The sequence below is a fragment of the Chiloscyllium plagiosum genome, chromosome 25 (assembly GCF_004010195.1).
Source record: "Chiloscyllium plagiosum isolate BGI_BamShark_2017 chromosome 25, ASM401019v2, whole genome shotgun sequence".
Classification (NCBI taxonomy): Eukaryota; Metazoa; Chordata; class Chondrichthyes; order Orectolobiformes; family Hemiscylliidae; genus Chiloscyllium; species Chiloscyllium plagiosum.
Window position 1 is genome coordinate 50676370 of NC_057734.1, and position 11108 is coordinate 50687477.

General features: G+C 43.8%; 1 protein-coding gene across 1 annotated transcript in view; it reads right to left on the reverse strand.

Annotated features, from left to right (window-relative positions):
• The window catches only part of chchd10 (coiled-coil-helix-coiled-coil-helix domain containing 10), a 21158-nt gene extending 10824 nt beyond the window's left edge, over positions 1 to 10334 (reverse strand). Inside the window, exon 1 of the mRNA XM_043715291.1 lies at positions 10252 to 10334. Coding sequence (XP_043571226.1) covers positions 10252 to 10334 — 83 coding nt within the window. The remainder of the gene's footprint in view (positions 1 to 10251) is intronic.
• Positions 10335 to 11108: the final 774 nt, after the last annotated feature.

Here is an 11108-nt window from a genome sequence, read left to right on the forward strand (position 1 = left end):
TCCACCATTCACCACGATCATGGCTGATTGTCTAACTCAATAGCCTAATCCTGCTTTCTGGAGAAAGTGAGGTCTGCAGATGCTGGAGATCAGAGCTGAAAATGTGTTGCTGGAAAAGTGGGGGCGGAGAGGTCGGGAAGAAGATTGCAGGTTAGGAAGGCGATGCTGAATTCGATGGATTTGACTGAGACAAGGTGGGGGGAGGGGAAATGAGGAAACTGGTGAAATCCGAGTTCATCCCGAGTTAATCCTGCTTTCTCCCCATAATCTTTGATCCCATTCAGCCCAAGTGCTATATCTAGATGCTTCTTGAATACGTTCAGTGTTTTGGCATCAACTACTTCTTGTGGTAATGAATTCCACAGGTTCAACACTCTTTGGTGAAGAAATGTCTCCTAATCTCCGTCCTAAATGGTTTACCTTGAACCCTCAATCCCTGACCCCTGATTCTGGACACATCCACTATTGAGAACGTCCATCTAAACTGTATGGTCCTGTTAGAGTTTTATAAATCTCTGTGACATCCTCCCGCATTCATCTGAACTCCAGCAAAAAAAATCCTAACATAGTCAATCTCTCCTCATACATCAGTCCCGCCATCTTTGGAAGCAGCCTGGTAAACCTTCTTCAGTTACAGTTTAGTTACTGCGTAACTGTCTGCAACCTGATGTCATAGAGTACCTAGGTACCATCCTTAGTTACAGAATAAGAGAAATGAAGAAAAAAAGTTACATTACACTTATATAGAGTATATGATGTGCCAGTGTTGGACTGGAGTGGACATAGTCAGGAGTCATGCAACACCTGGTTATAGTCCAACAGTGAAATGACGAACCTGACAAAGGAGCAGTGCTCCGAAAGCTTGTGATTTCACATAAACCTATAATCTGGTGTTGTGTGACTTCTGACTTTACGTGCAGTATATCCATAGATCAGAAAAACAAGAAGGAAGTTAAAAAGTAAAGCCGCAGTCTCTCCAAAGCCTGTCTGCAGCAGACCAGTGGATAGAGCCTCCACGTGGTCTGACCATTGGCTGCTGCCAGACTCTGCACTGGGCTGCTGCAGCCACGCTCCACACTGGGCCACGGATACCATACTCCACAGCAGGCTGCTGGTCACTGGCATCCCTGCTTCAGTCCACTCATCACTGGCATCCCTCTCCGGGCCTTTGGTCACTTGTGTCTCTGCTTTGGGCTGCTAGTTGCTGGTGTCCCCACTCCTGGTCACTGGCATCCCCGCTTTGGGCCACCAACTACAGACCCCGCTCCAGACCCCGCTACAGACCCTGCTCCAGAGGCCGGAAAAGCGTGGAAGAGTGGGAGAAAAAAAGAACAGGTGGAGGAGACGAGCTCCGGCTGGAGCGTCGGACACCACTGCCATCTTACATGAAGTGGAGACCCTTCGTACCATCCTGATGGAGAATGGACACATAGAGGGATTGCACATCTTTGGTGAAGAGGAGGTGGCTAGGACCAGAGAATAGCAACTTGTGTGAAGAGAATCATGTATGCAGAGATGGACAAAGTGGAAAAAGTAGAGTTAAGATAAGGAGAAAGGGAATTTAGGCAGAACCAGTTTGAAACAATGAGTCTGACATGACAGTCCTATTTGTGGATTTTAGAAAAGTGGTGGAAGCAGGCTGTAAGCATGCAGGCTATGAGTTGGAAATCTGCGGAGGGGAGATCTCTAGAGTAGATGAGATCAGTGATAGTCCTAGAAACAACACCCTGTTGTGGTGGAGTCATGGTCCAGGGAAGATAAGCGGAAGTGTCTGATGACACACTAGACAACAATTGCATAGTTTCATAACAAAGTCAGGTTTACCTGAGAGAAAAGGGTGCAGCAAGTTCTGAAGGAGTTGGAAATTGAGGCTGCTGATCTTACAACTTTTGATGGAAAGATAAAGCCGTTTTTGAGACCAGGTTACAGATCTCGCTACAAGTCATTGAATATCACAAACAGCACAAGTTCTCTGGTCAGCAGGGAGAAGAGGCTGTTTTAGTTTTTCATATACAATCCCTGGATGTGGGAGGGAAACAGCTTATAGTCAAAGAGATGCATCCTGTAGCTTTCTCTCCTCTGGGAGGTTTGTTCTGCAATGGCCAAAGAAGAAGAAAATTAGAACGGGCCTTAACGCTTGAGCTAGATTTAGTTCCAGCATTTACAACGGATGTAAAACTGAGAAAAGAGCCTAGTGACAGTCACTCAAAGTTACTAGTTGGCTAAGTAGGGATGCCAGAACCTGCTAGGAGCAAGGAGTAACTGTGGACTGTTTGCTATAAGGACTGAAATTCTCCAGAGAGTGCAATAAGTGATAAATACATCTGGAGAATGTTCCTCTTTATATAGTTTAAAATACAAATTGCTGGAGGTGAACACCAAAGGGCATAATCTCAAAGTAAGGGGTCGTCCATTTAATACAGCAATGAGAAATTTCTTCTCACAGAGGACTGCAGATGCTGGAGACCAGAGTTGAAAAATGTGATGCTGGAAAAACACAGCAGGCCAGGCAGCATCCAAGGAGCAGGAGAATCGACATTTTGGGCATAAGGGCTTATGCCCGAAACGTCGATTCTCCTGCTCCTCGGATGCTGCCTGGCCTGCTGTGTTTTTTCCAGCATCACATTTCTCACAGAGGGTAGTCAACCTGTAGAATTCTTTATCCCAGAGAGCTGCTGATCCTGAATAGTTAAGTTAAATCAAGGCTGAGGTAGGTAGATTTTTAATCAGGAAGGGAATCAAAGGTTATAGGGTAAAGGGAGGAAAGTGGAGTTGAAGGTTATCAGTCATGATTTCATTGAATAGCAGAGCAGACTTGATAATCTACATTTCCTATGTCTAAAGATCTTATTGACCTAATTCACTATGTGTCAGAGAGCAAAAGACTGCAAACCCATGGAGTGTTAATGGAACAAAAACAGAGATTGCTGGAGAAACACAGCAGATCTGGCAGCATCTCTGGAGAATTAGAAAGTTGTTTATACTGTGGAGTTTACTATATGTTACCACTGCAAGACATTACTTTCGCCCTCGCTCAGAATAAATTAAGTTAAAAAACTCAGAGACTGAAATTTTATAGAATAGAATCCCTATAGTGGGGAAGCAGGCCGTTCAGCCCATCAAGTCCACACCAACCTTCCGAAGAGCATCCCACCCAGGCCCACGTCCCTACCCTATCCCTGCATTTCCAATGGCTAATCCATTTAACCTGCACATCTTTGGACTGTGGGAGGAAACCAGAGAACCCAGAGGAAACGGACAGAGACACTGAAAGAATGTGTGAACTCCACACAGACAGTCGCCTGTGACTGAAATTGAACCCGGGTCACTACTGAGAGGTAATAGAGCTGACCACTGAGTCACTGTGCTGCCCTATGGTATTTAAAAGGAAACCTGACTGGGCAACCTGGAAAGAAAATTTTCTGTAGCAGTTCAGGAAAAGCACAATTATCTCAGTAGGGAAGTTTGGTTTGTGTAACTCAAAATTGGAAGTGTTTGTTTAGAAATCTGCAGCTAAAAAGCTAAGAAATGTTAAGGTCTCAGTTTGGTATATTTTTGTAAGAAGGCTTCAAAATTCACAGGATTAAACAGGAAATATCAGTTAGTAAAGCTTCTTAAACAAAATCTGCAGACTTATGTAAATATATCTCAGTGACTGACCACTATGTTAACTATATTTAAAAACAACATAGCCGATCAAGTGAGCTTTCATTCTGGGACCTTGCTTGTCCAGTAGTGTCACCAGATGGAATCATAGCAGCTAGTACCAATAAAAGAAGGGGGTGACCTCAGTTAGGGGGATATATCGGAGAAGGGGTGGCTCTTCTCCTTGGAGACTTTTGAGAAGACATTTGATAGAGATTAGATTACTTACAGTGTGGAAACAGGCCCTTTGGCCCAACAAGTCCACACCGACCCGCCGAAGCGCAACCCACCCATACCCCTACATGTACCCCTTACCTAACACTACTGGCAATTTAGCATGGACAATTCACCTGACTTGCACATCTTTGGACTGTGGGAGGAAACCGGAGCACCCAGAGGAAACCCACGCAGACACGGGGAGAATGTGCAAACTCCACACAGAGGTGTTCAAATTAATGGGAGATCTATATAGTGCAGATGGAGAGAATACTGTTCCTAACAATGGAAGGATGAAGAACTAGGGGAGTAAAATGACGAACTGCACATGCTGGGAATCTGAAACAAAAACAGAAATTGCTAGAGAAACTCAGCAGGTCTGGCAACATCTGTGGAGAGAAAGCAGAGTTAACCGTTCAAATCCAGTGACCCTCACCGAGAAAAGAAGTTTAAAGCTGATGGACAAAGAAGCAAGAGTGACATGATCGGAAAGATTTAATGCAGTGAATGGTTATGATCTTGAACTCATTGAGAAAATGGGAGAGGCAGATTCAATTGTGACATTCGATAGGTAAGTAGGAAAGTACTCATAGTCATAGAGACATACAGCATGAAAACAGATCCTTCAATCCAACTCGTCCATGCCAACTGGTTTTCCAAATTGAACTTGTTCCATTCGCCTTCATTTGGCTCATATCCCTCATAAATCTTTCCTATTCATGTTCCTGTCCAAATGTCTTTTAAATGTTGTAACTGTACCTGAATCTACCACTTCCTCTGGCAGCTCGTTCCATACACACACCACCCTCTGCATGAAAAGGTTGCCCCTCGGGTCCCATTTAAATCCTCCTCTTACCTTAAACCAATGTCCTCTAATTTTGAATTCCCCTACCGTAGGGAAAAGACCTTGACTATTCACCCTGTCCATGCCCCTCATGATTTTATAAACCTGTATAAGGTCACCCGTAAACCTCCTATTGGCTAGGGAAAAAAATCCCAACTTGTTCAGCCTATCCTATTACTTAAACTCTTCAGTCTCTATAACATCCTTGTAAATCTTAATGAACCATTTCCAATTTACTAATTTCCTTCCTATATCAGAATGATAAGATCTGTACACAGTACTCAGCAATGTCCGATACAGCTGCATCATGACATCGCAACTCCTATACTCAGTGTTATGACCAAATGCTTCTTCATCACCTTGTCTACCTGTGACACCATTTTCAAGTAACTATGTACCTGAACCCCTACATTGCTCTGTTCAACAACACACTCCAAGACCCTACCATTAACTATGTAAGTCCTGCTCTTGTTTGTCTCACCAAAATACAACACCTCACATTTATCTAAATTAAACTCCATCTGTCACTACTTGGCCCATTAGCCCAGCTGATCCAAGATCCTCTTGTATTCTTAGATAACCTTCTTCACTGTCAACTATGCCACCAATTTTGGTGTCATCCACAAACTTACGAACTATGCTTCCTGTATTCTCGTCCAAATCGTTTATGTAAATGAGCAATAACAGTGGACCCTAGCAGTGAACCCTGCGGAAAACCACTGATAACAGGCCTCCAGTCTGAAAAACAACTACCACCACCTCTGTCTTCTACTCTCAAGCCAATTTTGTATCCAATTTGTAAGTTCTCTCTGAATCCCACGTGATCTAACTTTACTAACCAGTCTACCAGGTGTAACATCGTTGAAGGCCTTGCTAAAGTCCATGTAACTAACATTTACCACTTTGCCATCATCTATCCTTTTCAGTTAATCAGTTTTGTGGGACACGATGTCCCAGGCAGAAAACCATGCTGACTGTCCCTAATCAGTCCTTCCCTCTCCAAATGCATGTAAATCCCTTCTAACATCCTATCTGCCACTGATGTTAGCCTCCATAGTTCCCTGGCATTTCGTTGCCTTAAATAAAGACACAATATTAGCCACCTTCCAGTCTTCCAGCATCTCACTCTTGGCTGTAAGTGATACAAATAGCTTTGCGGCCAAGCAATTTCTTCCCGAGTGTCCCACGATGTCTCAGGATACATTTGGTCAGGTCCTAGGAATTTATCTAATTTTATGCATTTTTAATCCTCCTCTTCTGCAATGTGGACTGTTTTCAAGACATCAATGCTTCCCCCCCCCCCCCCCACCCCAGATCCCCAGCTTCCATGCCTTTCTCCACAGTAGTAGTGACATGAAACATTCATTTCATGTCTCACCCATCTCCTTTGATTCCAAACATAGACATCTCATGTCTATTTTATTTGAATTCTGTGCTTTCATCGTAATTGGCCATCAACAGTAAGGAGGTCTGTCAGTGCTGAGAGAGTGCTGCACTGTCAGAGAGTCTACTGAGGGAGTGCTGCACTGTCACAGAGTCCACTGAGGGAGTGCTGCACTGTCACAGAGTCAGTGCTGAGGGAGTGAAGGGAAGTAATTTGAAGGACTATAGAGAAATGATAGGGGAGTGGGACTAGCTGGACCAAACATACAGAAATTCAGAAGCCAACGTGATCTTATTGGGTCAAATGGTCTCCTTCCAAACAATCCCACAAGCCTCTGATTCTATGACCTGAACTTTTAGACAGCTGTGTACATTGCTCATGTGCTTGAAAATTCTTCCAAACTGACACTGCTGCGCACTTCTTCTGAAATCTTGCATCCTCCTGTCATAGAAATACTGAGCACAGTGTCTCCCAGGAAAGTCTGTCAGAGTGAGGTAGTGATGAGAGAAGGCAGGGCACATTCCCTTTTTGGAGCACTAGCTATTGCTTAATTAGTTTAAAGTGCACTCTTTGAGTGAACAGGTGAATGAGTAGATGAGGACAGATTGGGTCAGGGGGGTAGTAGAGTAGTTGGAGGGTGCTGGTGGAATGTTTGGAGGGTGGATGATTGGTTTGAAGTTTAAGACTCACCCGGGTGTTTTAACCAAACTGACCTGTGCTAGTTAAGTACCCATGTAAATACCCCAGAACTGTCCAAGTCTTCTGACCCCAGCTCAGAGTCAAAGACATTTTCAGAAGTTCGTGCAGCTGAGGAATTGCCCATGAGAAGTCTAAGCATTCACAAGGTTTTGACATGCATCTTCAGTTACATTTCAAGTCTGGAATAGTCTGGAAACCAGAAAATTTGGCCGCATGATTCAAATTGTATTGGTTTATTATCTGAGTTGTTTTTGGCTTTCTCAGGACATCACATACTTTTGAATTGATTGGAAAGTTTATATATTGTGAAACAGAATTGTGCAGATAGGCTGAATGAACAAGAGAGTGTTTAGCTGGCTAACATTGTGTGTTTGTAAAACTGTTCCCGGCAACTCTTGATGTTCTGAACGATTGATCCCACGGGAAGATTAGAGGAAAAATATTCCACCACAATGTAACCCACAAAGAACAGGAAATTCTGTGGAAAGCACAGATGATTTCAGTGTAGAATCTATAAAATGACTCACTGACTGTGACAGATAAAGCTAAATAACAGCACACTGCATTGCTCAGAATCTGTAGAGAAGAATTTGTGCTAAAAAATGATAAGGAAAAATGTGCACAGGCTAGAACATTCAAAGAGTGGTAGTTTGTGCTGAGATAGCATTGTGTACAGATAAAAACAAAATATTGTGAATGCAGGAAATCTAAAATAAAAGTAGAAAATGCTGGAGAAAGTCAGGGGGTCAGGCAGCATTTGTGGAAAGAGAAACAGAGTTAATGTTTCTGGGCAGAATGGTGGCTCACTCCTCCAGGGACCTGGGTTCAATTCCACCCTAGGGCGACTGTCTGTCTGGAGTTTGCACATTCGCCCCGTTTCTGCGTGGATGTCTTCTGGGTGCTCCGGTTTCCTCCCACAGTCCAAAGGTGCGCAGATTAGATGGATTGGCCATGCTAGATTGCCCATAATGTCCAGGGATGTGCAGGCTAGGTGGATTAGAAATGGGAAATGCAGGATGACTGGGATGGGGAGGGGAGCAGGTGGCTAGGTCTGAGTAGGATGCTCTTTGTAGGGTTGGTATGGACTTGACCTGAATAGCCTGCTTCCACACTGTACGGTTTGGAGTTCCCTGCAGTTGTGTCTTATTTATGCCTTGTTGACTTTGCTCCCAGTGGTACAGAACCATTTTCTTCTTTCTCACTTTAATTTATACCCATTTTACATCTCTGTTGCTCCTTCACCACTAGTATGCCTTTTGCTCTGGGCATCTTCACAATTTGTTGCATTCCCTCTATGAATAGCTTAAAAACCACCATGCTCCAACCCCTTTTGAAGAAGTGCATATTGGACTTGAAACATTAACTGTTTCTGTCGGCACCAATCCTGCCAAACCCGCTGAGTTTCTCCAACACTTTGTGTTTTAGTATTCTGTAAAGGCGGATTGAAAAGAACGGTACTGAGAGAATTTAAGAAGTTAAAGAAGAATCACTTCAAGAGTACTAAACTCTGAATATTAGCTGCTGCACAGTAAGGTTAAAGTCCACTCTTTGAGTGAGTGGGTGAATAAATAGGTGAGGACAGTGACAGGATTGAGTCAGAGGGTTGGAGGCTATTGGTCAAATATTTGGAATGAATGTTTGAAAGGTGGATGATTAGTTTGAAATTTTAGAGTCACCAAGGTGTTTTAAGTTAACATACGGACAAAGCAAAAAACTACATCTTCAGAAAGGGATTTAAGCTTAAAGAAAGGGAATGGAATGTTTTGGGAAAGGGCAGATTTAAATGCTACATGAGCATAGTCAAGAGTGCAGAGTAGAGTTCTCAGTGAAAGTGAGCAGATTGGGTCAGAGAGAGACAGAGAGAGTACAAGTATTGAAGTATCAGTGAGTAAGGTGCAGTCAGTCAAAGGTAAAGGCGCTTTATTTGAATGTGTGAAAAACAGAGATCGGGTGGATCATTCTTGTGAGAGGTAGAACATAGAACATAGAACATAGAAGAATACAGCGCAGTACAGGCCCTTTGGCCCTCGATGTTGCGCCGATCCAAGCCCACCTAACCTATACTAACCCACTATCCTCCATATACCTATCCAATGCCCGCTTAAATGCCCATAAAGAGGGAGAGTCCACCACTGCTACTGGCAGGGCATTCCATGAACTTACGACTCGCTGAGTGAAGAACCTACCCCTAACTTCAGTCCTATATCTACCCCCCCTTATACATAATTATCAAGGACACTCAACAGTTGCCCCTTGAACGAGTTCCACATATCATTTACACTCTTGCCTTGGAGTCTACTTTTCCAAGCCACACATCCTAAGTCATGCTTCACCGCATCATAATTTCCCTGACCCCAGCTATAACTCTTGCCTTGTAGTACACACTTATCCCTCTCCATCATGAGAGTAAAAATCACCGAATTATGGTCACTATCCCCAAAGTGCTCACCTACCTCTAATTCTAACACCTGGCCTGGTTCGTTACCCAGAACCAAATCCAGTATGGCCTCACCTCTTGTTGGCCTGTCTACATATTGTGTCAGGAAACTCTCCTGGACACATTGAACAAACACTGACCCATCTAACGAATTTGAGCTATAGCTTTCCCAATCAATATCAGGAAAGTTAAAGTCTCCCATAACAACCACCCTATTATTGTCACTCATCTCCTGAATCACCTTCCCTATCCTTTCTTCAATGATTCTAGGACTATTAGGAGGCCTGTAAAAGACTGATTATAGGAAAAACAGAGTGGTGGGAGAGAAAGGAAAAAAAGGGAAGAACGGAGACAAGATGATGGGGACAGCTAACATATTATTGCACCTCTTGTGGCGAAGCAGTTGTATTCCTACCACAGGTAAAGGAGAAAGGTATGAATTAGGGCTTAAAAATCAAAAGGCATGTCTCAGATAATAAATGAAAACTTTGTCTTTCCCAGGGAAGAAAATGATGCTGCCAAAAATATTGCGATGGAGGAGGCAGTTGAAAAATCGGATGAGCCAAAATTTGCTAAAAATAAGGAATCTACTTTCAGTTGGTAAGGCACCTGGACCAGATCAGATACATTGAGGGATGTAGGGGCAGAAATTGTGGAGGAACTGGATATAATATTCTAATCACCCTTAAATACAAGGTGCTGCCACAGGTGAAGTGCAAATGGTACACCCTATTCAAAAAGGATCCAAGAATAAACTGAGCAACGCCAGGCTCGTCAATAATCTGGGCCAAGATTGTAAACCACCTGGAAAAGTGGGAGTTGATGAAGGAAAGTTAGCATGGACTTGTTAAAAGCTTGATTTTGTTTTTCATGGGGTAACAGAGAGGATTGATGACGATCCTGAAATAGCATCCTCCAAAGCCATAATCACTTCCATCTTGAAGGCCAAGGGCAGAAGATTAGATTAGATTAGATTAGGATACATTGAAAAGCTACCAACTGTAAGTTCCCCTCCAAGCCACTCACCATCCAGACATGGAAGCATATTGCTGCTCCTTTGGTGTCTCTGGAACAAAATCCTGAAGTTCCTCCCCTATGACGTTGTGCATCTATTTACTCTGCATGGACTGGCAGCGTTACAAGAAGGCAGCTCAACACTACCTTCCCAAGGGCAACAAGGAGCAAGGAGTAAATGCTGGGCCAGTCATCCCAAATGTGAATAAAAGAAATGCAATTGAAGTGGTGCACATAGAACTCCAGAAGGCACTTGGCAAAGTGTCACGCAACAGGCTGGTCAGCGTAGTTGAAGTCAGTGGAGAAAATGAGACAGTAGTAGTAGGGAAATGAGGTTGTCTGAGTGACAAGAAAGAGAGACAGTGGTGAATGGTTGTTTTTTTGGACTGGTGGAAGGTGCATGGTGTCCATAAGAATAACTGCTTTGATTGGTAATGTAAATGGCCTGGACTTGGGTGTACAGGACATAATGTTCAAATTTCCAGATGGTACAGAACTTGGATGGTGCAGAATTGGGACAGTACAATGGCTTAGTGGTTAGCACTGCTGCCTCACAGCTCCTGGGACCTGTGTTCGATTCCAGCCTTGAGTGACTGTCTGGAGTTGCACATTCTCCCTGTGTCTGCATGAGTATCCTTCGGGTGCTCCGGTTTCCTCCCACAGTCCAAAGATGTGCAGGCAAAAGGGTGTACTGCAGATGCTGGAGATTAGAGTTAAGATTAGAGAATGATGGGAAAGCAGAGCAGGTCAGGCAGCATCTGAGGAGCAGGAAAATCAATGTTTCGGGCAAAAGCCCTTCATCAGGAATGGGGCTGGGGGCCTCGGGGGTGGAGAGAATGTAGCTGAGCGTGCAATAGGTGGATGGAGGT